The sequence below is a fragment of the Australozyma saopauloensis genome, chromosome 3 (genome assembly GCF_035610405.1).
Source record: "Australozyma saopauloensis chromosome 3, complete sequence".
NCBI lineage: Eukaryota > Fungi > Ascomycota > Pichiomycetes > Serinales > Metschnikowiaceae > Australozyma > Australozyma saopauloensis.
The window spans coordinates 981349-1007711 of NC_086133.1; the positions used below are offsets into that span (position 1 = coordinate 981349).

The following is a 26363-nucleotide window of genomic DNA, read 5'->3' on the forward strand; positions in this document are numbered from 1 at the left end:
GCGACAATGGTATGTATCCCTAGCTTAAAAAATGGATGAATCGCGCCGCAAATCGTAACTTTCCATTTACGTTCTCGGGGTTAATACCTGTTACAGACAGTGGCACCTCGACTTCCACACCCGAGTCTATGTTAGTAAGCATTTTCGAATGAATCATGGAGTGGGAAGATATTCCCGTTCTTCGTTTCTTGTCACTTTCTTGACGTGTAAACGTCATGTCTTCAGTTCCTCTGGATGCTATTTCAGACAGAATGGAGCAGGGCTCAACAACTACCACGAAAGTTGCTGACATAAAAAAAAAAAACGCTAGTTTTACACAACGATAATATCTTCCTTAGATTCACTTCTTCAACTTTTCAGCTTTTATCTTTTTCTTTTTGTTTCTCTCACTCCCTCCCACACCCCATCTCTTATCTGTACCCCATGCTCATCTCGCAGCTCATCGCATTGAAAAAACTACTGTGATTGATCTACAATGGCTGTCCTCAACAACGACCAAGAGGTCCTTTTGCGCAAACGTAAGAATGCCGACCGTAAAAGAATCGAAAAACAAGAAGCCGCCCGTGTGCTCAAAGAAAAAGCTGAAAGAAAGAGACTCATCCCCAAGAGTAAGTTCGTCAGAGCAGAAACCTTGGCCTTGAAGAATGCCTTGAGCACCATCGAAAAGAAGAGAATCGAGAACATCTTGAAGCACGAAAACAAAAAGAAGGTTTCCTCCGCTAAGGAGGTCGACCCTCGTCTTTTATTTGTCATTCGCATCACTCCCCAAAACAAATTACAACGTATTCCAGAGAAAGCCCTCGCCGTTCTCAAAGTGATGAGATTGGAGGAGCCAAACCAGGGTGTCTTCATCAAGATGTCGCCTGCCGTCGAGACCGCTTTGAAAGTGGTTCTGCCATACATCGTCGTGGGTACTCCCTCGTTGGCCTCTGTTCGTCATTTGTTCCAAAAGAGAGCCGAGATTCCTAACACAGACTCAGACTCCGAGCTTCCGTACACAAAGCTTGATAACAACGATGACGTCGAGAAGAAGTTCGGCGATGACCTCGGCTTCATTTGTATTGAGGACTTGATTCTTGAGGTAGTGTCATTGGGTGACCACTTCAAGGAAGTGACCCGGTGGTTGGCTCCATTCCTGTTGAAGGCTCCAGTGAAGGGCTGGAGTGCTGTGCAGAGAATCGAGAGAATTCGTTATGAGGAGGAAAACAAGAAGGCACAGACTTTGGCTGGCCACGCCAAGGTTGATGAGATCGACATTGACGCATTCCTTGAGACCCAGACCTAGTTTCGGGATTCGGTTCATCAGTATGTATATTTTGGCTGCAAATAAATTTGAATTATTGTGATGCTCCAGGCATTTCATTGTAGAGTGGTAATTTTTCACTGCTTCTAGTTCCGTATCATAAGACACAGTCAAGTAGTCAAACGATAACTCAATCCGTTTGGAAATCGCAAATTCGACTTTTGTTCACAATTTAGTATAAACACATCATTTTACTACTTTTTTTGATCTATCCCACTTTATCTCTATCTTATCTTCCCAGACGCGTATCTACGATCTAAGACATGTCTTTCTCTGTCTACAGCCAAATTGGCGGCTCAGATGACCACAAATACAAGCTCATGCAGCTCCCGAAGGAGTTGCTCGAGTACTTGAAAACGCCGGATAACGTTTTGGAATTCAAGCTGCCGCTGTCAAGGAAAAACCACTTGGTTCTTTGTACCGAGTCCGAAACCTACACAGTCAGACAAATGAACCATTCGAACACACAACTCGTTGTCGAGGATTTGCAAGTTCCTGCCGTCGGTCGGAAATTGATGGGTCTGGGTCCCGATTCCTCCAGTAGTCTTCTTGCTGTTGGTCTGTGCTCGTATCTATACGAGCTTACACCTTCACTGGGCGAAATTGAGACCGCCGGGTTGCCGCTCTACGATGGTACAGCAGAGCTGCTTGTCGGGTCCGTACCTCTCTCTGTGGAATCATTGATGCAGAGCTCGCCAATCGCCCGCACATGTTTCCAGTCTCAATGGCATGCGCTTTGTGGAAGTGAGATCGATGGTATCGCGGTGATTTTATCTCCGGACTTTGTCACGAACGTGCTTTATACGATCATTGCGGTGGCAATTGCTGAAAAGTGGTCGAGCTTCACTTTAGAGGAAATGGCGCCTCGCTTGGCCAGTGAGAATAGTAAATTTACTCGGCTGGTACTAGAAACAATTGCCGGGAAATTTTGTGAATGCAAGGACAATGAGCTATCTTTAAATAGACCCGAGATTGCCAAATGGTTTGGAATCATGTCGTTGAAAAAGTTGGCGACCGCTACTAGCGACAAGGACCTACTACTACAATGGAAGTCGAGTCTCCCGCCCTTTTTCAATGCGCTGTTGGACTTGAAGGTTCTACGGGGCCACTTCTACAGGCCGTTGGCAGGAAGATTACAATATCTAAATAAAGAAACGCTTAGTCCGGAGATCCATGCCCGGATCAAGGACATGTTCAAGATCACCAAGGATTGGGACTACGACGAGTTCTTGCCCTACGTGGAGGAGTTCATTCCCGCAACCAAGAAGGCCGACGCCGTGATTCTAAAATATGCCAAGAAGAAAAGGATGGGAAAGCTGTTCGTTGTGTGTCCTAGATGAGTACGACCATATCGATTCAAGATGACTCAATTTGGAACAGTGCGACTCAGATGTCTCAGAGTCACAAGTAAAAGAACCGAATACGATAATTGCACACCTATGGAGACCAGAAAAAATAATTAGACAATTTAATGGATCTTTCCGTAATCAGATCACCCTTTTTCTCTGTAATTTCATCTTTTCTTTACTCCAGAATCATTGAGTCTCTATTCTTCTCCCGATCTCGGCTGAAAATTCCAACAGGTACAACAAGACCATGGACAACACGGCGTTTTTCACGTCTCTAGTGGTATGTAAACATCCGCAAATGTATCATGTACATCTACTAACAATATAAGGCTGGTGGCTGCGCAGGTACCTCCACCGATCTTGCCTTCTTTCCCATCGACACAGTAAAGACTCGTTTACAGGCTAGAGGAGGCTTTTTCGCCAACGGAGGATGGCATGGTATTTACAAAGGATTGGGAACGGCATTGGTAGCGCTGGCCCCATCTGCATCCTTGTTTTTTGTCACTTATGATGGTATGAAGGCTTCTACCAAAGATAAGCTTCCAGCACCAGTCAGCCATATGGTCAGTGCCATGTCTGGAGAGGTGGCTGCGTGTTTGGTTCGTGTGCCTGCTGAGGTTATCAAGCAGAGAACGCAGGCCGGTGTAGTTGGTATTGGTGGTAAGTCTACCTCTTGGGCTAACTTGCAATACTTGTTGAAGAACAAGTCCGGAGAAGGTGTAATTAGGGGTTTGTATCGTGGTTGGAATACCACCATCATGAGAGAAATTCCTTTCACTGTCATTCAGTTCCCTCTATACGAGAAATTGAAGCTGCTTTGGTCGTCCTACGACAATGCCGAGTTGTCTCTCCTAAAGGGAGCTATCTGCGGCTCCATTGCGGGAGGTGTGGCTGCTGCTAGTACGACACCACTCGATGTGATTAAAACTAGAATTATGCTACACTCGGAGCGTGTAAAGGTTTCGGTGTTGGTCAAACAGATGATTGCCGAGGAGGGATATGGAGTGCTTTGGAAGGGCGTTGGTCCTAGAACCAGCTGGGTGAGTGCTGGAGGTGCTATTTTCCTCGGATGTTATGAACTTGTGCATACGAACTTGCTGTCGGCTCTCAAGGCCAAAGCACTTGAGTAGAGGCGGTGTATTAGAACGGCGGCTTCGATGAAGACCGGCCAAACGTTAGAAAATCAGACAGTTTGCTACTGTTGCTTCGCATTATTTATAGAGATTATAGTGTTATTAGATATGATGATAAGTGGTTTGCGACAGCGATACATTTGTTGTCAATGCTGGCTGTAAAGCATAAGATGACATATTACTGAACTTTACGGCCATTTCACTCAGAACAAAGCTCTCTCTCTCTCTCTCTATATATATATATATATATTTCTCTCTCTCTCTCTCTTGGTAATTTTTCAGATCAGGAACTTTCACTTCATTTTTGCGACGATTTTCAGATCAAACCACTAAGACTTCTGTAGGGGATAAAGACAAAAACAAAAATATTGACGAATGAGACTCATCAATTCTAGAGAGTATCATTTGGACCATCAAAACTTTTATTCTTAAAGTCCTCCACTTTTTCAATGTAGTACCCCATTTTCCTTCACAGTATCACTCTAAAACCTACACTACATATCTCTAATGAACAACGACTCAGACTACTACGGACAACAGTCGCAGTACCGTGGCAACGATAGGCAGGACCTAGATAGACGCTACGATCTGTTCCGAGACCGTGGAAGAGGCGGATACCGAGGATCCAGGGGTTACAATCTGCAAGGTCCTTCTCGAAACTCATCTTACTCTGGAAGAGGCGGCAGCGGTCGTCCGAGAGGCAACTATCAGAATAGTAGAGAGTCGTATGGTCATGGTAGAGAGCTGGGCTCCTATCATGGCGAGAATGGATCAACACGGGGTTACTACAAGGACCATAGAGATTCCGTAGATGGTCGTGACCACAGGGATCGAGAATATAGAGATCAGCGCGAGCAAAGAGGTCTGAGAGATCATCAGGATTATGATCCACGTGACCGTGAAGAGCCCACATCTAGTCATGATTACCGAGGTCTGAGAGATCAAAGAGACCAAAGAGATCAAAGAGAATACAGAGATCGGAGAGACTCAAGAGACCAGAGGGAGTATAGAGATCAAAGAGACCCCAGAGACCAAAGAGACCAAAGAGATCAAAGAGACCCCAGAGATCACAGAGACGATCAGGGCAGAGATCCCTATCAACAACGAAGAAGTTACAGTGATGCCCGTGAGAACCATCGTCCACACAACGGAGCTCTGGAAAGGCCCTTCAATTCAAGAGAACATTCAGGCTCCATAGAGCCCCGAGGAGAGAGATCAGACGAGACGCCTCGGCGCCGGGAGCAGGACCGGCCAGATACGAAGTTTGACCGTGGCCATCCTAAGATCCGTAATGATAGTCTCCGAAATGGATCTCTGTCGCCATACACTGAAGCTACGCGACCAAGCAATCCCTGGGTTTCTATATTGGGCATTAAAGATCTGAAAGCTGTGGCCCAAATGGAAAGTAATTATCGAGAGGAGGCCATAATCAATGAGAAGCTTGCCAAGCTACAAGCTGAAACAATCAAGCTTGAGTGCACGCTTTCCACTTTCGACCTCTACGCGAAGAGAGACGCCATCAATGTTGAGTTGTGTTCTGAAAAACTAGAAGAATTCTCGTACATCTAGTTGGCAATCAAAATCCAGGTGTTGGAGAAAAAAATTTTCAGTCACCTGACTCTTGCCACTCATATATTTTCTACTAATTCAATTTAACTCCCGATTATTCATTTCCCTGGTTTCTTTATGGGGTACCACTTTAGTCAGGTCCCTGATATGTACGACCACTTAAATAGCGAACCTTAAGCAACGAAACACCAAAACTGTCTGAAGCCAGAATCCTCATCTATAAATTGAGAAATAAATGATCTCAAATCAAAGCATTCCTCTCAAATTCATTCAAATAAAATACACCCCACACAAAATCGAATCGTCCCACCAAACACTCATTCGGGTCCTCACCCAACCCCATAGATCTATCACTACTACTACTCTTTCTCCATGTTTGCAGCAATAGAGTCTCTCCACGAATCGCCCCTCGGCAAAGCGTTTGTAGCCCTTGCCACGGTTGTGGGCGCCTATAAATTGATCTCGTTCGGTCTCCAATTTTTTTCTGTAGTCTACGATCTCTTCCTCTCTGCTCCAACAAACTTCAACAAGTACGGAGCCAAAAAAGGTCTGTGGGCAGTCGTCACCGGCGCCTCGGACGGTATCGGAAAGGAGTACGCCTTCCAATTGGCTGCAAAGGGATTGAATGTTGTGTTGGTGTCCAGAACCTTGGCCAAGTTGGAGGCCATTGCTTCCGAGATCGAAAGCAAGTACTCTGTCCAGACCAAGGTGGTGGCATTTGATGCGTCTGTAGATGATCCTGCGAATTACGAGGCCATTCTGAAAGCCATTGCTGGACTTCCAGTGACGGTGTTGGTCAACAATGTGGGCCAATCGCACAGTATTCCCGTTCCGTTCTTGGAGACCGCAGAAAAGGAATTGACGGACATTGTCACCATCAACAACATCGTGACCTTGAAAATCACCCAGACCGTGGCTCCGGTGATCACGGCCACCGTCAAGGAGAAGAAGTCCGTGCGTGGATTGATCTTGACCATGGGCTCCTTTGGCGGTCTTCTCCCCACGCCCTACTTGGCGGTGTACTCTGGCTCGAAGGCTTTCTTGCAGCAGTGGTCTGCAGCTTTGGCCGGAGAATTGAAGCCGCAAGGCGTTGATGTGGAGTTGGTGGTGTCGTACCTCGTCGCCTCGGCCATGTCGAAGATCCGCAGAACAAGCGCTACCATTCCTGGCCCTAAGCTGTTCGTCAGGGCCACTTTGAGATCCGTTGGAAAACGTTGCGGTGCGCAAGACCGTTATGCCACGTCGACTCCATTCTGGAGCCATGCATTCATGCACTTTTTCATTGAGTCCACTGTGGGTGTCTACTCCAGCGTTGCCAACAAGTTGAACTTTGACATGCACAAGAGCATCCGCACCAGGGCCTTGAAGAAGGCTGCCAGACAGAAAAAGGAGTAATGTGTTTGTTTTTTCTGCTCCATTTCATGAATATTGTTTTTTCAAATGCTGTGGTTTACGAAACACGGAAAGTCTGCAGACTCCCCTCTTGTGTATGTTAGAAATATTCCCTAATCTCTCGCGCCAGCCCGCTAGCGTCTCGCCGAAACCCTACCTTGAATGTCTGCGTTTCTATTTTTTTTTTTTCTTTTTTCAGTTTCTTTTCTTGATCTCCTACATAGTTAATAAGCTTCTCGGAAGTCTATCAGTACCTCCCTACTACCATTACTAATCGCCGCTCACTTCCACACTAAAAATCTCCACCGGAACAAAAGCACCACAGGTCCAATTTTCCAAAAGCAAATCCACAACATCCGATCCTCTAAATATCCCCAAATTATTCTCCGTCCATCTTTTCTCCTCTCTCCCATCCTCCCTCCTCCATTCGCACCCACTCCCCTTCTTTTTCATTTTTTGGACCACCCGTTCTATGGTTCCTAACCCGCACATCGCAGCTCCGTCATCAACCCCGTAATCTCCCACTACACAACCACCACCCGTCTCCGGCCCCCCACACAAAACACACAATGATGTCGGAAATCATCAAACGCATGGCCGTGCGAAATCTCCGCAGCCTCACCGCTGCGCTGAGCCAGCCCGCTTCCTGTTTGGGCAGAAGATCATTGGCCACCAGCGTCCCTCCAACATCGACGCCTACGCCCCCCTCCGGATCCACAATCTCGCTCAAGTCCGCCACCAGAGACGAGTCCAAGTACGGCACAAGACCGATCTACTTGGATGTCCAGGCCACCACACAAACGGACCCCAGAGTGTTGGACAAGATGTTGCAGTTCTACACGGGGCTCTACGGTAACCCGCACTCGTCCACGCACTCGTACGGGTGGGAAACCGAGAAGGAGGTGGAGGCTGCACGGAAACACGTTGCGGACGTGATTGGTGCGGATCCCAAGGAGATCATCTTCACCTCTGGTGCGACCGAGTCCAACAACATGGCCATCAAGGGTGTGCCGCGCTTCTACAAAAACACCAAGAAACACATCATCACCACCCAGACAGAACACAAGTGTGTTTTGGACTCGGCCAGACACTTGCAGGACGAGGGCTTCGAGGTGACGTACTTGCCTGTGTCCACCGAGGGCTTGATCGACTTGGACGAGTTGAGAAAGGCCATCCGCAAGGATACCGCGTTGGTTTCCGTCATGGCGGTCAACAACGAGATCGGTGTCATCCAACCTTTGAAGGAAATCGGCCAGATTTGTAGAGAGAACAAGGTGTTCTTCCATACCGATGCCGCCCAGGCCTACGGTAAGATCCCCATCGACGTCAACGAAATGAACATTGACTTGATGTCCATCAGTTCGCACAAAATTTACGGTCCCAAGGGCATCGGTGCGTGCTATGTCAGAAGAAGACCTAGAGTTAGATTGGACCCTATCATCACCGGTGGTGGCCAGGAGAGAGGCTTGAGATCTGGTACCTTGGCTCCTCCCTTGGTGGCCGGTTTCGGTGAAGCTGCTAGACTTATGACCCAAGAGCTGGCCTACGACAAGGCTTACATCGAGAAGCTCTCCAACAAGTTGAAGAATGGTTTGTTGCTGATTCCCGAGACCCAGTTCAATGGTGTTGCCTCCGACCAGTCCAAGCAATACCCCGGATGTGTTAACATTTCGTTCGCATACATTGAGGGAGAATCTCTCCTCATGGCTTTGAAGGATATCGCTCTTTCCTCTGGTTCCGCCTGCACTTCTGCTTCATTGGAGCCATCGTACGTTTTGCACGCCCTTGGCGCAGACGATGCATTGGCCCATTCTTCTATTCGTTTCGGTATTGGACGTTTCACCACAGAGGCTGAGGTGGACTATGTCATCAAGGCAATCAATGAACGTGTTGAGTTCTTGAGACAAATGTCTCCATTGTGGGAGATGGTGCAAGATGGCATTGACTTGAACACCATTGAATGGAGCGGTCATTAATCGCGGCGAACCCTTCTCTTCCATCTTGTATTTATCTTTATGACCAGAGCCCTTTGTGGTGTACAAATTTGTATGAAGTCAATAAAATCTTCTAAAGACAGCCGTTGAAATTGTAATTGAAAAGCATTGCATTTTTGTCTGAACCAAGTAGCACGATTCATGAAACCACACAATACAAAGTCTCTAGGTTGAGCTGCTCGAGGTTCTACTGATCCCTCTGTCAAGTCAAGAGGTATGTACTGTCAACGACTCATTTTCTTGAAAAAAGAATTCAAACTTAATAAATTCCACCAATTTTTTTCTACTCATTTTAAACATGAACCCTTTAAGTTATCTCCATCCACAATTAACCATCCTCTAGTCTGTCCCACTAAATCTCACCACATAACCATATACCTCAAAAGCGCCATGTAGCCAAAATCTGAAACCAAACAAAAAGGGCTCAAAACCACTAAAAAAAATTCTCTATCCCTATCCGCCATTCCCTATTTCAGCCAATTTTCTCCATTCTCCCTCGGGCCCTCCGCCTTGTCGGACCTCCCATGTCTCACCTGTTCCGCACCCACTCCGGCCCGCTACCGGGGAAATTTTCCACCTCATATATCCCACGTCTTCCCCGGAAAATTTCCACCCCAACTACTTTTCCACACAATGGCCGTCACTAAAAAAATCACTCTTCTTCCCGGTGACCACGTCGGCACCGAGATCGTCGCCGAGGCCGTCAAGGTCCTCCAGGCCATCCAGGAAAACACCCCTCACCAACAAATCAAGTTCGAGTTCGAGAACCACTTGATCGGAGGTGCTGCCATCGATGCCACCGGCGAGCCATTGCCCGACGCTTCGTTGGACTCGGCCAAGGCCTCGGACGCCGTGTTGTTGGGTGCTGTGGGTGGCCCTAAATGGGGTACTGGCACGGTCAGACCCGAGCAGGGCTTGTTGAAGATCCGTAAAGAGTTGGGGCTCTACGCCAACTTGCGTCCATGCAACTTTGTTTCCGAGAAGCTCTTGGAGTTGTCGCCTTTGAAGGCGGAGGTTGTCCGCGGCACCAACTTCACGGTGGTGCGTGAGTTGGTGGGTGGAATCTACTTCGGTGAGAGACAAGAACAGGACCAGAGCCCTAACGGCGACGAGGCCTGGGACACCGAGAAGTACTCTGTGAGCGAGGTGACCCGTATCACCAGAATGGCCGCTTTCATGGCTTTGCAACACAACCCACCTTTGCCTGTGTGGTCCTTGGACAAGGCCAACGTGTTGGCCTCTTCTCGTTTGTGGAGAAAGACCGTCGACAAGGTCATGTCCGAGGAGTTCCCTCAATTGACCATCCAGCATCAGCTCATTGACTCCGCTGCCATGATCTTGGTCCAGAACCCTACCAAGCTCAATGGTATCGTCATCACCTCCAACATGTTCGGTGACATCATCTCCGATGAGGCCTCTGTCATTCCAGGCTCGTTGGGTCTCTTGCCTTCTGCTTCTTTGGCTTCTTTGCCTGACACCAACACCGCTTTCGGTTTGTACGAGCCATGCCACGGTTCTGCTCCCGACTTGCCTGCCAACAAGGTCAACCCTGTTGCCACCATTTTGTCTGTGGCTATGATGTTGAGATTGTCCTTGGACTGTGGCAAGGAGGCTGACGCTTTGGAGAGAGCCGTTGGTGACGTTATTGATGCTGGTATCAGAACGGCCGACTTGAGAGGTCTGAGCTCCACCCAGGAGGTGGGTGACGCCATCGTTGAGGCTGTCATCAAGCAGTTGAAGCAATAATGAAGAATACGAATAAAAACTAGATTTGAGACATCGCATTTATAGTACCATAAACATATCATACCATAACTTAACAATTACAAAGACTTATACAGTAACTGTTCCATCGAGGACCGCTGACAAATACATGAGAGACGCAAATTCGTCTCGCTTGTAAAGGCCGTGTTCAACACTTTCCGTGCGGTGTTCATTGAAAAGCGTCATGTCACTACACGAAGAAGAGACTGCTCCGCATGCAGCAAACTCCTCACTTTGGTATCCAGTATTTTCCCTATCAGCATTGACCATTTCTTGGAACAGTCCCGGCGTGAAAGTGGGCGACTTGAGCAGCTCATGCTCAGCGTAAATAGTTTTTCCATCGTAGTCGTCCTGCTCTTCAAAATGGAAGTCGTCAATACTTATTTTTGAACAAAACTCTCTATCAAGTTGGCGGCCAAACTCAGTAACAACCACGGATGACGAAGGGGATTGCAGCATAGCCTTTTTCTTGATATCGTTGAAACTGTCTGTGCCCAGAAGAAGCTTATTCATTGCTTCGACCGAGAAGCTGTCATCAAAGACATACTGAGCTTTGAGATCAGTTTGCAGCTCGAAGAAAATACGGGCTTGGAGTATATCAGACCCTAAACTGCTCGAGGTCAATGACTTTGGCGGCTTCGACTGAGTGACTGAAGCTTCGTTGACTACAGTCCAATTAGGCTCGGAGTCATTGCTCAATAGAAAGTCTGGAAGCGATTGATATGATTTGAACTTTTTGTAAAGTGAGCCAGAAATTCCCTTGGAAGAATCGGCTCTCATATCATTTCTTTCAATATCTATCTCTGCTTGAGGAGCTGATGGTTCTTCTTCAACGTCTCGAATGGGCTCTCGCGATGGTTCCAACTGTGGTATTTTTGGCGGCGAGGGTGGCAGAAGATTTGTTTGCGCGGTAAACTTCTGTGTTGAAAGGGCTGATGATGTCGGCTTTACGGCTTTAATCTCAGTCTTACTCGATTTGACAGAAGGCGGAGAGAGTAGAGTACGAAGCCTAATACAATGGCCTTCCGAAACCGTAGTTTCTTTGTCGTAATTCCTGTTTTCATGGCGATTTGTTCTCAACTTGGTCCTCTGCCAGTCTGCCTCCTCGATGTTCGATGCATAGTTCAGTGTATCTTTCTGTACCGCGCCAGTCTTCACCGTCGGAGCGGGAGCACGAGTAGTGGGTTTCTGCTCTGGCGATGCTGGGAATTGGAATTCGGTGGCAAAATCGAGTGATCTCTCGCGGCTCAAAGCTGAGTGTACTGACACTTTCCGAGTGGGCTCGCCGATCATTTTAGGTTTTGAAGCTATGTCAGGAAGCGGATACTCGATAGCTCTTTCCTGGGCCCTGTCTGGATTTTCTTTTTCCAGTTTCTTCTGATCGCAAATGACCGTAGTATCCTCTCTCAAAGAGGGCTCCGGTTTGTACAAACGTTTGTATACAATTTGCTTTCCCTCTGGATGATCTAAATCTTCCAAATCGTTATCATCGTGCTCGTCTTCATGGGCACCGAGGTCTGAACTCTTGCTTCTTGTCTTTAATTTCAGTAAGATGCTAAAAACTCCTGATCTTCTCTTTTTCAAATTTGATTCTTGCCCAGATCCCAGGTCAGTAGACTCAGATGATTTGATTACGAGGCCTGCCAGCACACTTTCGGAATTATCATCAATGGCCATGGAAGTGGGATATTGCGAATAAGCCTGGAAGGCCTCTGTCTTAGAGTCCCTACTACCTTCGCTAGACAGCTTTTGTTTATGGGAGTTGCTATCATCAACCTTATCCATGCTGTGGTGTTTGGTTAAGTTGCTGGTGTAGAACAATTCGAGTAGTTTCTCTCCAGAGAGAATCAATTCCTTAGACATTGTGCTGGAGTGGAAAATGCTGCACATGCTCTTGGCAATGATTTCTTTCAACAACTCTATGAGATTTTCAATTGAAACAACCTCCTTGACTTCATAGCTTCTTTGTCTATTGTATCCGAAAATATGCATGGTGTAGTCGTTCAATGAGGACAACGCTATCACCATTCCGACCTGAGGGTTTGTTGCAAATATGTCCTCAATCTCTTTTTTAGAGATATTGAGTAGAATGACTATTGGCGCTTTCATTTTCTCGTTCTTGTATTCCTCTTGGTCATGCGCACAATAGTAACGAGTGAGGTCAGGTTCAGAATAGTTGAATAGATGGAAAGCTGTAGATTTGTGAAGAATTTGGGCTTTGGTGATTGAACTCATTATCTTGTTGCAAGTACTGTTAGACTCTAACTCGGTCAGGAAATCGTAGATGAGTGAAAATGTTGGTTGGGTCTGTTGCTTCAGTTTGAACGAATTGCCAGCATAAGTTGTCAAAGACAAACATTTACCATACACTCCATCGAACGACTTCACAATGAGTCTATCTATATCACACCAGTATTTCACTCTCAAGTCAGTTTCGTATGAGAGCTTCGGGAGTGGGATTCGATTGATCAAGGAGTTCATTATCACATCAGCAAATTTGAGTCGCTCATTTCCAGGAATAAGCTGTGCAATGTCAAGAAATAATAAATAATCAGTGAAAATGATGAGGATCTCGACTGTTTTTGTGAATGTTGACACGACTTCATAAACTGCAAGAACTTTTCTGTTTGTCCAGCCATACTGAAGCTCCTCTGGCCAGCCTTTTGCGATCTCTATTAGAAGCCTTCCTGATGGTGTAAAGATGCGCTTCTTTGCTGGGACTTCCACTGGCTCATTGCTAAAGCCCAATGCATTGATGGTTTCGATGATGGTCTTGTAATTAGAGGTGAGCTCAGGGTCCAATTCCAGGTTTTCGATTCCAGAGTTCTCAAGATGGGAGATGATGCTCTGGTATAGTCTCATGATGATAAGTTTGAGCTTAGGTAGTTCAAAAACAGACCCCGAGATGACACTTTCCACTTGCTGCGGAGTGTATCTACGTTTGTTGATTTTCTGGTCTTCAAAAACGTTATTCTGTTTGAGAAACTTCATATACTTGAGGTTGAACTTGCGGATGTTGGCTTGATGTCTCACAAAGGCATTGTAGAAACTAGGAAGCAAGCAACCCAAGACTTTGAAGACCTCTATGTATCCATGTGCTTGTGCGGATTTGAGTGAGTTGTGTAGTATGCAATTGATTCTGGCAATCTCGTCGATAGTAGGAGGAAAGACCTGGTTGACTCTGACCTCGCCAGGAGATGGGTCAGGAGCTGAGTCTGACAAAAGGCTGATTCGCAAGGGAATGATAAAATCTTGCAATATATCAACCAAGCCCATGGTGTAGTTTGTCTGGACAGTGAGCAATTCCTTGAGCACATCGTTTGTGAGAGCGTTCGAGAACAACACATCGCGTGCATCAGCATGGGTCGGAGGAACATACATGTAGTCCGTTGCCTGGGGCGAGTATTCAAGCAAAGGATCGAAGAGCTGGTCCATCTGGGTCCCTAGTAGCGACACCAATGCGTTATTCTGCGCGGTGACCTTTTCACCCCCGTTGATGTTATCGTAGACAAGATCGACCAACACAGACGACATGTTCAGCACCTGGAGGAGGCCGAGCGCGAGGAGGCGTTCCCCTAGTTCTGTGGGCGTGTAGCCATCCATCAACTTCATGCTGCTCGCTAGAGCGCCAGCGTTCGTCTCATCCCAGGGCCGGGTGAACTCCACGATGCCCCGGTTGTTCCACAACTTGTTGAAGTTCTTCAAGTTCGATATCGCGAGCGCCTTGCGCACGTTCGATGAGCGATGACTTTCCGACAAGTTCTCGCAAGCAGGCCAGAAGCGCGAGCTGGAGTCCAACACGATGTTCTCATAGACATTGCAGCCGAACTTCGTGACGGACACGGTGCTGATTTTGCTGGACGCCGTATTCTTGTACACGACGGTGACTACATGGCCGAAGAAGATCGGGTCGAAGCCTGAAAAAAAAGCGGCCTGGGGAAACACCAGAAGCCAATAAGCTGTAGACTGTATTTTGGAGTGAGGATTGGGGGAAACGTCGAAGTGGCCCACTAGCGGTCGGATCTGAATGTGGCCCTTGTCCAGACACAGATTCTGTTGGAGGTAGTACTTGTCGTATTCTCCCGAAACGTAGCGCTTGTAAACATTCATCGCGGCAGGAACCGAGGAGGGCTAAAGCACACTAAACGCAACGGGACAAGGTGGGATGGATATCGCAGAGGATTGGGGAGGCAATTGGGGTTTGCGTCTAGAATTCCGATAAATTTTTCCAACGGTTGCAGATCTGTCTTGGTCAAATACCATGGCAACTGCAGTGGGCCGCCCGATTCGGCTAAAGGTAAACAGATGTCCCTGCGCGGCGCTAACAGTGCGTTTTGATGTCAATGGGATGCAGGGGCCAGGTTGGCGTGAAGAGGCAGCAAAAGGGATAATTGAGGGATTTTTTGGAGATAAAAACACACAAATATATTCTAGACGATTATAAGAAGGCAATCCTCAATTTTGCACCTTATTGTTTTTACGAAAACGTACGATTGACGGAGATGCCTCGCTTTTCTGAAAAACATCTGCCCTGCAGGAAGCATCGCCCTGGATGCAGCTTGACACAACCCGTTGGCAGATTATTCATGCGGATAGAACCATGGGCGGAATGTAAAACGAAAACAGACCGATTGGGCACATGCAGCGATACGTTTCTGGAATGGGCGACTCGGTCCGACTCTTGATCTGTGTTTTTTTCGCAGCCCCGCGATTCGGTTTCGGATTGTCAAGCCCATTTCTGAGACAGGACCCTTTTCGCACCTGTCATGGGCATCGGACCAGATGAGGCGTGCTGGGCGGGATATGATTTTTCTGGAAAGAGTGGTCATTTTTTGGGGGGCGCTGAGCATTTCGGTGTTGATAAGGTTTTGAATTTTGTGGAGTTTTTTTGTGATGATTAGGTTCTAGCGTTTGTCGTTTGTTATTTGTCGTTTGTCGTTGGGTACTCGCTATTATCTGCTGCAACTGCCTCGGACCACTTCTGTCCAACAATGGGGAACTGCAGCCGATCTGGGTTATGAAGGCTGGCGTCGGACCACCAGTAGTGTAAGTGCAAGTACCACCCGTATTCTTTGTTTCGGGTCGTATTTAGACAGCGAGGCTTCAGTTTTACTATTTAACATCTTTTGAGTGTTTCGTGAAAAATTTCCAAACCATCGAAATCAAAAAAAATAATTCCAAAGCATTTCTCGCCCGGCATAAATAAAACACGGAGCGTGCCATTCGTGGCTTGGTCCCAGTGACCTTAATTTTCATGGCATCTGAATGGAAGGTCCTACCATCACCACCAGCGGTCAGCCATAAGATACTACAGTGAACACATATAAAACGATCCCAGGGGTGAAACCAGAAACAGACATTTTTTCTTAAAAAACACAAACTAATCAAACAACCCAAAAAAAATCCTTTCTCCTAAATTTGGGCAATCTCTCCCAAAGGCAACCCCAATTGGATTTAAGGTTAGTGCTTGCATTACCCCGTCTGCACACAGCAAGGCACTAATGACCCAAAGCGGCAAGGTCCCAAATACATACTCGTTACCACCTAGGGACCCTGCTAAAGTCCCACTTTTATCCCAACAAACATCAGATGAGCGGCGCGGTGCAACCGTCGTTCCACGATTCAATGCCGCGGCAGTTGCGACATCCTGGCGGCCACGGGCCAATGCCCATTGACACTGACGAATTGTCACTCGTAGCTCAGATCGAGGATCTCCTACATTTGAAGCCACACTCGCTCAAAAACGACCCGCTGGCGTTGGCGAAGATCGGCTCCTTGGACCGGTACTTGCTTCGGTCCTGCTGCAATAAACGGATGCTGAACACGCTTTCGGCAATGCTTCGAGGCGCTGGCGTTCTCGATACCGAGGCTAATGTGTATACCCAGTCGTTTACGGCTGATGCATCTGTCAAGAACGAAGATCTATCATACGTCTATACAAATCTGTCCATTTTGCCCGATCCGCTTACGCATAAGCCGGTGCTGACGAAGCTGTCTACAGAACTGTTTGAGTTGAACAGCGTAGAGACTATTGGCAAATTCCAGTCTTTGGATGATTCCGATTATGACGCGGACTCGCTCATGGAGTACGACTACCTGAAACTTGCTTCGTTCAGCCCGGAAGAAGCAGAGAGGCTGGAGTACGACAACTTCCAGCTTGCTGGCGCCGTTTCACAGTTGCAAGAGCAGCACCATGGCATCGCCGAGAACTTGAAAAGTTCGCAGGCCAAAATCAAAACACTCGAAGAGCAAAATAAGCGGGACTTGGAATATCTTCGCAAAGTTGGTCACAGCGGCGACTCTATTCGCGACAAAGTCTGCGAGTTGAAGTCCGAAATCACGGAGCTTGGCCACGTTTTAGCCAAAATGAAGGCCAAAACAGACACTAAATCTTTTTCTGCATTGATCTCTGCGCACGAAGATCTTATTAGTTCAACACCAAAACCTGTGGTTCCCCATCAAAAGACTCCGTCACCAGTTCTGATGGCAATACCCGAAACCCCAAAAAAGGAAGAGAGCCTCCAGTCGGCCCCGCAAGTCGAGACTTTGCGCCAAGAGCCGGAGGAGCCCCAAAACCAGCTCAGATTCTTCATCAATTCTACTATTTTTATTCTTCTCGTCGCTTGCTGGTTGTAGAAGTTCAACCAGACGGCGCTGTTCTTAAACAAATATGCATGGTTATTTATATAATAAAGATGTTCAGTTCATACCACTAGACCGCAAAAAGCCATCGTAGTTTTCTTCGTTGTCGTCGTTAAAGTAAGGGTGCACCAATGACCGTTTAGCACTGATTCTCTTGCTAGGATCATAGGATAACATTTGCGACAACAAGTCCACTCCGTCTGCATCTAAGGTAGGCACATGTGTTGCCAAATCTTTCCTTTCCCATTTGGGCCATGTGAGCTTGTAGTCTGGCAACAAGGTCACCTCGGGCCACGTTTGTTCGTTGGGCGTACCCAAAATACGGAAGATGCGGAAGATTTCGTCGATCTCCGAGTCTCCAGGGAAGAGAGGTTTTCTGTTACACATCTCGGCGAAAATACAGCCCACAGACCACATGTCAACACCGGTCGAGTACTGTTTACCGCCCAAAAGAATCTCCGGTGCCCTGTACCAGAGGGTCACCACCTCGTGAGTGTAGGCACGCAACGGCACGCCAAATGCACGAGCCAAGCCAAAGTCTGCCAATTTCAAGTTACCCTCCTTGTCAATCAACAAGTTCTGAGGCTTCAAATCACGATGGAGCACCCGGTGCGAGTGGCAGTGTTTGATACCCTTGACCAACTGATGCATGAAACGTTTGACCATGGACGGCTCCAAGCCGACGCCCTGAGGAATCGACTCCATGTACTTCTTCAAATCCAAGTCCAAGAACTCGAAGACAAGGTACAATTTGTGCGAATCTGAGTGTATGATATCGTATAGACGAACGATGTTCTCGTCTCTCATTTCTTTTAGGAGTGAGATCTCACGGATGGCTGTGGAAGGAACGCCCTCATCTTCAGACTCCAACCGGATCTTCTTGAGCGCTACGACTCTGTTGTTGTGTCTAGTGTCTAGGGCTTTGTAGACCACACCGTAAGTACCTGGGATTAGAATATTGTTGGAGGGAAAGGGTTACATAAGCATGGAGTGGGGATTAAGATGAGATACATACCTTCGCCGACTTTTTCTTGTCTCTGGAAGTCTGAAAGTTCGACCATTGTGGTGTTTGGTGGTGTTTACAAGGAGGTGTAGGAGATTAGATACTTCGCGTAGAGACATATTAATTAGACGTGTCAATAATAGTGAGGAAATGGTGCGACAGCGTTTTTTTAATTGGGTCAGGAGGTGGAGAAATTGGTTGGAATTTGTATGGAGATTGATTCCTTCTTTTTGTCTGTATTGGATTGGACACGTGTGGCTGTTTGTTGGTGTCGTTGTTTCGATTTGCACCCAATGGTCACTGAGCCCTTTGACACTCTGGTTGCGCTTACAGAATCGGTCTCTAAATTATATTTATTGTTGAGTCCCATGATTATTCCCTATAATTATACATATACAACCTTCCAATTGTTTTCCATCGAAAAGGCTCTTGGTGGAGCCGTGGATCAGACTACCTCACACGGTCTGTTTGGCAAGCTCGTTGACCTTGACAGTCGATCTGTTGAGCTTCTCCTGAGACTTGTTGGAAGCAGCCACGCCGCCGTTCCCTGCGGCACAAACAACGATCTCGCGGCCCCATTCACTGTTGAGAATCTGTTTTCCGGTGATTCTTCTGTCGGGAATCGGGTCCAAAATCGAATAAATAACGTTCCTACACCGTGCTCTCTTCAACGACTCGATAGGCTCGTATCCAGAAGCGTTCTTCCGTTTCTGAATGTACTCCTCGAAAAATTCGTCTTTCGCGTTGGCAACCTTCCACAATTGCCTTCCTGTTCTCATGGCCATGTAGATCACTCCACACGCCCAGATATCCACACAGCGAGGATCGAAGTGCTTCTGTGTAAATTCTTCAGGTGCAATGTAAGGACTGGAGCCACACACTCCATCACTCAAGTGGATATCTTCTTCCCATGCCATGCGGAAGCACTCGCCGTTACCGAAATCTGTGATCTTCAAAACACCTTGTTGTGTTAAAAGAAGGTTTTCAGGCTTCAAGTCTCTGTGAGCGACTCCCATATCATGCATGTAATTGACACCACGTATGAGCTGCTTGAATAAGCAGTCAGCCTCGGCATATTCTAACTTGCCTGCTGCAATAATTAAGGTGTATAGATCACCACCCAGACAGAATTCCATAACCTCGCAATAGTCACCTTTCGCATCTTTGAGAAGATCTAGGGTATCGATGATGTTGATGTGCTTCAATGAAGACGAAATACAGAATTCTGATGTGAGACGCCGAGAATACTTTTTCTCCGACTCGCTTGGCTTTCTTTTGAATTCCTTGACGGCGTACAAGGCGTCGTCATGGCAACCAGCCTTTGCGTCAGCCTTCTTATGGGATATTCTCACCACACCGAAGGAGCCACGGCCAATCACTTCCTGGCACTGGCCATACTTCTGAACAAACGAGCGACAATCCTGTTGGCTGAATTCGGGATCCTTAGCGTTGGCATCAGGCATTCCCTCCTTTTTGACCTGGCTGACAAGACCTGCAAACAAGGTGGGAGGTTCATCTTCTGGCTTATTTTGAGGCAGAAGAATGTTCGGCACCGCCGACTTGGCTTCATTACGGAGTTTCTTGGCTCCAAGTAGATCCTTCAACATGTTACTGATCTTATCTTGACGTCTAGCTGCACGCAAGTTATGTTCGTGGGAGCCATCTTCAAACATCTTGAATCTAGGCTTTATAGGGACCGGCGTGGCTGCAGCAGACAATTGCGTACTGGAAACCGAGGGAGATATGGTGAGGTTCTCCTTTTCGTTTGGTCTTTTCGTGGAGGAAGAGCGCGAGATCGACGACAGCTTTGGCTTGATGAACAGGTTGTTCTTGCGAGGCAAGCTGATCACAGAAGACAGTCTCGATGCCGGAGACGAGCGGGAGGTGTTTGGATCCTCCTCAATGTGTGTGACAGACAAATGAGTCGGTTGAGGTTGAGACAAGTCTATCAGGCTCTGAAAGGGTTTGGAAGATGTAGGAGACACAGCCGAGCGAGGAGACGCTGTGCGTGAACGATCGTTGGGAAGCGGAGCGAGCACGTCGTCGTCGGTGTCGCCAGTTCCATTGATCATCCCGGAGATCATCAGAGCGTGCGGCTTGCGGCCGCGTGGGGCTGGGATCTTCGCGGCGACCGTGTCGTTTTCGGGACTTCCCGGAGTAGGGCTCTTGGCCGGCGTCTTGGGTTCGGGAGTGGTGGCCTTGAAGAGACGTCCGATTTTGGCCAAAGTGCCTGTGGTCTTGGGTTTAGCTTCCGTCATTGCAGAGCAGGACCAAAAGAAACGGCGATTTTATCTACGTGTATGGCCTGTGGAGCTTCCACGGGATTCTTTGCTGACGAATGTGAAAATGTGGAACCCAGGGTCACGGAGCCACCGAAAGCGAAGTATGACTCGAAACAGGAATACGGGAGGCAAAAGAGCAAAGCCTCGAAAAAGTAAAAGAAGCGAAAAAAAAATAGATGCTCCACACAAAGAGTTATTTGCGCACACACAAGGTGACACCAGTGGACAGCCCGGAAACTCCCAAAGTCACAGCCTCAAAAGTGATTGAAAAGCTGACTTTCACCACACAAGAAGGCAGTTCGTGACAGAAAAAAACGCACCGCGGGGACTAATAGAGGACGGCCGCAGAAACTACTACGCAGCGACAGAAGTGGCAGTCACCAGATGGCACACACGCACGGGCAAGGCACTGGGAAACGGAGAGGAAAAAAAAAACGGGATTTGGTATTCTGAAGTTCGAGCCTTGGCTGGGTTTTTTTTTCGAGAGGATTAGCTATAGCGCGCACTCATCTGCAGGGATCCATCTATTCCTGGGGGAGACGCTAATAATGGGGGGAGGGTATAGAGGCGGTGAGGGATTTGTAATTGGGGAGGATTTACTAGTGGGATGGGCTGTGGCTATTGTGGCTATTGTAGTTGGTTGTGTGTTATTGTGCTTGATTGTGGGACATTGTAGATGATTGTGGTTGATGGTAGTCGATCGGAGTTGTTTTGTTAATTACAAGATTCTTTTCTTATTTTTGGATGTTTGTTTTATGGTAGAAAGTTTGTGTGTTTATTTAGGTCTGGGCGGAAATTGTGATGCTTCTGATGGTATTGCGATGGCACTCTTGGTAGTACTCTTAATATAGAGGCTACTGGTACTCTGGCACTGAGGGAGTGAGATGGTGCGATGGGAGATCTGCAAAGACTCTTTAAAATTGGCTCTAGGGTTTAAATTTTGGACTTGGTTTTGTGTTTGAATTTGTGTTTGAATTATGGATTCTGTTTTTCTTTGTTTGTGTGCCACGAAATTTCACGTCACCTGGGCCACATTTGCGCTTTCTGTCTCCCGGACTGACTCAGTTTCTCGGAATTCGATTAAGAGCATGACTGAGTAAAGACAATATTTTAGAATATAAAATAGATGCTTCGCACCTGATGCGTGTCTTCCAATTAGTCTGTTTAACTTAAAAAGGAAGAGTGTTTAGTGCTTACTTTAAAAGAGTTGATAGTCACCGTGCTTAGCCTAAAAATACTAGTCACTTGTTGACGAATGGATCAATTGTATGGACTTAGAGCCACATTTTGGCATAAATGTATCAAAAACACAACCTTTGTAAATTTTGACGCCAAATTGCTACTCAAACAAACCAGTTGTCTCTGTAACCAATCAGTAACCGGTTCTTAGACAACCACAACACCTACCCTTTTTAACCCATGACTCAAATATACCTTCTCTCGTTTAATCTGTTTTCCCACTCCAATACAACAAAGAAAAAAAAATACAAATCAAGCTCTCACCCAACTACCCAATTAGGCCTCGTAATTGCAAGGGCTTCCAGGTGACCTGCTTTATCTATTCCATCGCTCCTGCAGAAGAACCACAAAGTATAATGCTACCTGGGCCACACCAACGTCACCCCAAAGCCAATTTTGAGCCCGGAAAGTACTATTGCCAATTTCCAATCATGCAAATTTCCATCTCCCGAACTCGCGACTACGATATCTCTCCTCCCAAACACCACAGGGCCAATGTGGGCCAAGTCCGGCTCGGACCTAAGCCGGTCGTATCTGCACTCCCATGACAGTTCCTTATTTTGCATTACTAACTACATATTCAGTCAAACACATCCCTTCCTCTTTTCTACTGCCGACAGAATGTCCGAGGCCATCTTATCTGTTCAGGGCATGACCTGTTCTGCATGTACAGCGTCTGTCTCCGAAGCCTTGGAGCGAATCCCTCAAGTTGTACTAGCTTCGGTCTCTCTACTAACCAATGAGGCAAAAGTGACGTACAACGAACCGTTCGACCCCAAACTTTTGGTCGAGGCAATAGAGAATTGTGGTTTTGATGCAGCACTCATCAGCCATATCACCAATGCCCCAAATAATGACATTTCTGGTGACCTTTCCCAGACAACACTACTGATTTCAGGCATGACTTGCGGTGCATGTTCCTCCAGTATAACAGAAGCAATCGAGAAACAGGAGGGCGTCAAGAAGTGCTCGGTGTCACTTTTGACCAACGAGGCCAAGATATCCCATGCGAGCCTGGTATCTCCGGAGTCTCTTCTATCTGTTGTAGAGGACTGCGGCTTTGACGCTACAATTGAGTCTACGTCACTGGCTTCGGGAAATGCGCAAAATACCATTTTTCAAGTGACTGGCATGACCTGCGGTGCCTGCTCTGCTTCGATTACGGAGCGTTTGGAGTCGATGGATGGAGTCATTTCAGCGGATGTCTCTCAGATAACGAATGAGGCGGTCGTAACACATACTGATGAAGTGGATGCAGAAGAGATACGACAAGCCATTGAAGACTGTGGTTTTGATGCCGCTTTGCTACCTGCTCGACCACAACATAGCAATACTTCTGCAAGTAAGATTGAGGACTTCACTCTCCAGATCTATGGTTTGACAGATGCAACAGAACTCTCCACTTTTCAGTACAATGTTGAGGCCGTCTTGAACAGTCTTGCGGGTGTGCTCTCATTTCACTTCAAATTCCAAAGTCAACAGGCGGAGGACGAGACTAGCAACCTCAATGGCTCGAACATTGAAAGTCTAATAGACATATTACAGGTCCGTATTTGCCCGGATGTGACGGGCGTGAGAGTTTTAGTGGACGCATTGAATGCTATTGACGACCAGTTCAACTTCACGATATTCAACTCTATTGACCAGTCATTGGCTTCGCAATTGAAGATACTATCTAAAGCTAACGACATTCAATTCTGGCGTAAAAATTTCTTCCTCGCTCTCATCTTTGGTATACCTACCATCGTCCTCAATGCACTTCAAGGTCTACAGTTTTGGAAGGAGTTCATGATCATGGACGGTCTCTTCCTTGTGAGTATCTTGCAACTAGCCCTAGCCTCTTTCGTTCTCTTTGTATTGGGGGCGCCATTTTTCAAAAGATTCAAATTCTTTCTTCTCAACAAGGGCCATGGTGCCAATATGGATGTCTTGGTTTGTATCTCCTCAAGCATTACGTATTGTTTCTCTATCACTTCTATTTCCCTTTCAGTATGGTCTGGTGAATCCAGCAAGCCTCCGAAAGTGCTCTTCGATACTATAGTGATGCTTGTGTGTTTTGTTTCTTTCGGTAAATGGATCGAAAACAAAGCAAAAGGTGCAACTTCCTTTGCGTTGTCGCGTCTATTGTCATTGACTCCTACCACTTGCCTGATTGTTGTGTTTGATGGCGAATTTGACATTAATGAGCCTGAGGCCCTTTCAAAGTTCCCAGTACGAGAGTTATCAATTGACTTAATTCAAAATGAAGATATTGTTGTTGTCACCCCTGGAGGCAAAATGCCAGTTGATGGTATCATAATTTATGGTAACACCGAAATTGACGAATCAGTGGTAACTGGAGAATCTCTCCCAGTGCACAAAGAACGCGGTAGCAGGGTAATTGGAGGATCTATCAATGGACCTTCAGTCATCTACGTTAAAGTCACAGGAGCTGGTAAAAATTCGCAACTTCACCAGATTATCAACATCGTTAAAGACTCGCAAGTTAACAAAGCGCCTGTTCAACGTTTTGCCGACTACATTGCCGCAAGATTTGTCTTCTTTATCTTAGGTTTGTCTGTGCTCACTCTTGTCTTTTGGATAGTTTGCGCAAAGTTTTACGCAAATGTCCTTCCTACCATCTTCCACAAAGATCTCAACGGAAAGTACTTTGTTTGCTTCAAACTTGCTATTTCTGTTATTGTTGTGGCATGTCCATGTGCCTTAGGACTTGCAGCACCTACTGCAGTTATGGTTGGTACTGGTGTTGGAGCAAGCCACGGTGCACTCATCAAAGGCGGTGACATTTTGGAGAAGGCCAGTGATATAAACGTAATTCTCTTTGACAAAACCGGCACTTTGACAAGCGGAGAGATGGAAGTCGTTAATTTCAAGCAAATCGAGAACAAACTAAATTTATCGGGTGAGGAGTTTTGGAGTCTAATCGGCTCGTTAGAGGCAAACTCAGAACATCCAACAGCCAAAGCCTTGGTAAAAAAGGCAAGGGGTTTACTTAAGAAAACTTTCGAAGAAGATACATTTGATGGTGCCGTTTCAGACTTAATTGTTACTCCGGGTATGGGCCTCTCCGCCAATGTAAACATAAATGGAGTTCTTCGAAGCATTGCTGTTGGTAACACAAAGCTCATTGTCAAGAATTATCCAGATGCGAGACATCTGTTGGCGAAAGTGCTTGAAAATGAGTTGGCGGACTCCATTTCAAGTATTTGCCACGTCGTGATAGACGATCAATATTGCGGATACGCGGAGCTCTCCGACTCGATTAAACCTTGTGCCCGTGACGTTGTCCAATACTTACAAAGTGTTGGACATTATCAAGTCGGCATGGTGACAGGAGACAGTCTCAAAGTTGCGCAAAAAGTTGGTGACCAAGTCGGCATACCCAGGGGAAGCATCTTTGCTGATGTTTTGCCGATTGAAAAAGACAAAATTGTGGATGATATTAGACAAAGATTTGGCGGGTCCAAGAATGTCTCAATCGCGTTTGTCGGTGACGGTATCAACGACGCGCCGGCCCTTGTCAGAGCTGATTTGGGAATGGCAATCAGTTCTGGTACCGATATTGCGGTGGACTCTGCGGATATCGTACTTTTGGGATCAGAAGGCAGCACCAACGATCTCTATGGAATCGTAACTGCCCTTGATGTCTCAAAAGCCACTTTTAGTAAGATCAAGTGGAACTTCTTCTGTGCTTCCATCTACAACGTTTTCATGTTACCGTTTGCAATGGGCTGTTTCCTTCCCTTCAATTTGATGCTTTCACCCGTTGCAGCAGCGGGTGCCATGGCATGTAGCTCTATCAGCGTGGTTCTCAACTCTTTGTTGTTAAAATATTGGACGCCGCCCAAAATCAAAGACCACGAGCTCACCAGTGTTGATGAAAGTGATATCAACAGCTTCTCGTTGAAAGATTCCACCGTCGATGACTTCAACTACGTGAAACGTCAGAACGTCATACGCAAACTCAACTGGTTCAGTCGCAGACGGGCCGGGGGACTTCTGTCGAAATTCATTCCCAAAGAGAATCACGAATATGAACTCATTCTGTCAAATTAAGTCGGACGATTTCGCATGAATTGCGCGACCATACATTTATCCTTGCATCATCTCAGTCTGAAGGTGTGCACTAGTGTAGCTTTCAAGACATTTATATATAGCATTTAAATTTATTTATACATTGAATATATTCTGTATAGCATGGAAATCGATTCAAACGTCTTGTCTCCTAAAAGGTCAAAGTTGCCAAGAACTGTCACACGCAATGCTTGACACCTGCCAAAAACAGCCACAACCGTAGCGCGCGGAAACCGTTGAAAATTAACCTGCATGCAGCGCCATACGCCGTTTCTACGATCCAAGCTACAAACCAAGTTGAAAAAATTAAGTTTACTTTATTGGTACAAGAAGTCTATTAAAACAGAGAAAGAAGGTTCATCGAAGCTTCTTACAAAGCCAACAAAGCACCGGCAGCCAAAGCAGCGGCACCAGCAGCGTATTGCTTGTTAGCACCAGCGATGTAGGTGGTGGTAACGTTCTTGGCTGGGGCAGCAGTGGAAGAGCAGCCACCGGAACAAGAGGTGATGGTGACCAACTTGGAGGCGGTAGAGACGGAGGTAACAGTGGAGTTAGAACCGTTCTTTGGGGCAGCAGCGACAACAGCGGCGGCAGCGGCGAAGATAGCGACAGTGGAGAA

At 46.8% G+C, this 26363-nt stretch overlaps 12 protein-coding genes across 12 annotated transcripts; 9 read left to right on the plus strand and 3 right to left on the minus strand.

Moving 5' to 3' along the window:
* Nucleotides 1-475: 475 nt before the first annotated feature.
* On the plus strand, nucleotides 476-1285 carry PUMCH_002606 (uncharacterized protein; the record flags this gene model as incomplete). The annotated part of the gene is made up of 1 exon (XM_063021607.1): nucleotides 476-1285. One exon carries the CDS (start codon nucleotides 476-478, stop codon nucleotides 1283-1285), a length of 810 nt encoding a protein of 269 aa, XP_062877677.1.
* Nucleotides 1286-1566: 281 nt separating this feature from the next.
* PUMCH_002607 (uncharacterized protein) lies at nucleotides 1567-2643 on the plus strand (the record flags this gene model as incomplete). Its single annotated transcript, XM_063021608.1, has 1 exon — nucleotides 1567-2643. One exon carries the CDS (start codon nucleotides 1567-1569, stop codon nucleotides 2641-2643), a length of 1077 nt encoding a protein of 358 aa, XP_062877678.1.
* Nucleotides 2644-3167: 524 nt separating this feature from the next.
* Nucleotides 3168-3782, plus strand: PUMCH_002608 (uncharacterized protein; the record flags this gene model as incomplete). Its single annotated transcript, XM_063021609.1, has 1 exon — nucleotides 3168-3782. The coding sequence occupies one exon, from the start codon at nucleotides 3168-3170 to the stop codon at nucleotides 3780-3782; it is 615 nt and encodes a 204-aa protein (XP_062877679.1).
* Nucleotides 3783-4292: 510 nt separating this feature from the next.
* Nucleotides 4293-5354, plus strand: PUMCH_002609 (uncharacterized protein; the record flags this gene model as incomplete). Its single annotated transcript, XM_063021610.1, has 1 exon — nucleotides 4293-5354. The coding sequence occupies one exon, from the start codon at nucleotides 4293-4295 to the stop codon at nucleotides 5352-5354; it is 1062 nt and encodes a 353-aa protein (XP_062877680.1).
* Nucleotides 5355-5726: 372 nt separating this feature from the next.
* Nucleotides 5727-6749, plus strand: PUMCH_002610 (uncharacterized protein; the record flags this gene model as incomplete). Its single annotated transcript, XM_063021611.1, has 1 exon — nucleotides 5727-6749. The coding sequence occupies one exon, from the start codon at nucleotides 5727-5729 to the stop codon at nucleotides 6747-6749; it is 1023 nt and encodes a 340-aa protein (XP_062877681.1).
* A 566-nt stretch (nucleotides 6750-7315) lies between these two features.
* PUMCH_002611 (uncharacterized protein) lies at nucleotides 7316-8722 on the plus strand (the record flags this gene model as incomplete). Its single annotated transcript, XM_063021612.1, has 1 exon — nucleotides 7316-8722. The coding sequence occupies one exon, from the start codon at nucleotides 7316-7318 to the stop codon at nucleotides 8720-8722; it is 1407 nt and encodes a 468-aa protein (XP_062877682.1).
* Nucleotides 8723-9373: 651 nt separating this feature from the next.
* PUMCH_002612 (uncharacterized protein) lies at nucleotides 9374-10486 on the plus strand (the record flags this gene model as incomplete). The annotated part of the gene is made up of 1 exon (XM_063021613.1): nucleotides 9374-10486. The coding sequence occupies one exon, from the start codon at nucleotides 9374-9376 to the stop codon at nucleotides 10484-10486; it is 1113 nt and encodes a 370-aa protein (XP_062877683.1).
* An 87-nt stretch (nucleotides 10487-10573) lies between these two features.
* Nucleotides 10574-14614, minus strand: PUMCH_002613 (uncharacterized protein; the record flags this gene model as incomplete). Its single annotated transcript, XM_063021614.1, has 1 exon — nucleotides 10574-14614. One exon carries the CDS (start codon nucleotides 14612-14614, stop codon nucleotides 10574-10576), a length of 4041 nt encoding a protein of 1346 aa, XP_062877684.1.
* Nucleotides 14615-16093: 1479 nt separating this feature from the next.
* On the plus strand, nucleotides 16094-17140 carry PUMCH_002614 (uncharacterized protein; the record flags this gene model as incomplete). The annotated part of the gene is made up of 1 exon (XM_063021615.1): nucleotides 16094-17140. The coding sequence occupies one exon, from the start codon at nucleotides 16094-16096 to the stop codon at nucleotides 17138-17140; it is 1047 nt and encodes a 348-aa protein (XP_062877685.1).
* A 63-nt stretch (nucleotides 17141-17203) lies between these two features.
* Nucleotides 17204-17953, minus strand: PUMCH_002615 (uncharacterized protein; the record flags this gene model as incomplete). Its single annotated transcript, XM_063021616.1, has 1 exon — nucleotides 17204-17953. The coding sequence occupies one exon, from the start codon at nucleotides 17951-17953 to the stop codon at nucleotides 17204-17206; it is 750 nt and encodes a 249-aa protein (XP_062877686.1).
* A 651-nt stretch (nucleotides 17954-18604) lies between these two features.
* PUMCH_002616 (uncharacterized protein) lies at nucleotides 18605-20407 on the minus strand (the record flags this gene model as incomplete). The annotated part of the gene is made up of 1 exon (XM_063021617.1): nucleotides 18605-20407. The coding sequence occupies one exon, from the start codon at nucleotides 20405-20407 to the stop codon at nucleotides 18605-18607; it is 1803 nt and encodes a 600-aa protein (XP_062877687.1).
* A 1758-nt stretch (nucleotides 20408-22165) lies between these two features.
* Nucleotides 22166-25726, plus strand: PUMCH_002617 (uncharacterized protein; the record flags this gene model as incomplete). The annotated part of the gene is made up of 1 exon (XM_063021618.1): nucleotides 22166-25726. One exon carries the CDS (start codon nucleotides 22166-22168, stop codon nucleotides 25724-25726), a length of 3561 nt encoding a protein of 1186 aa, XP_062877688.1.
* Nucleotides 25727-26363: the final 637 nt, after the last annotated feature.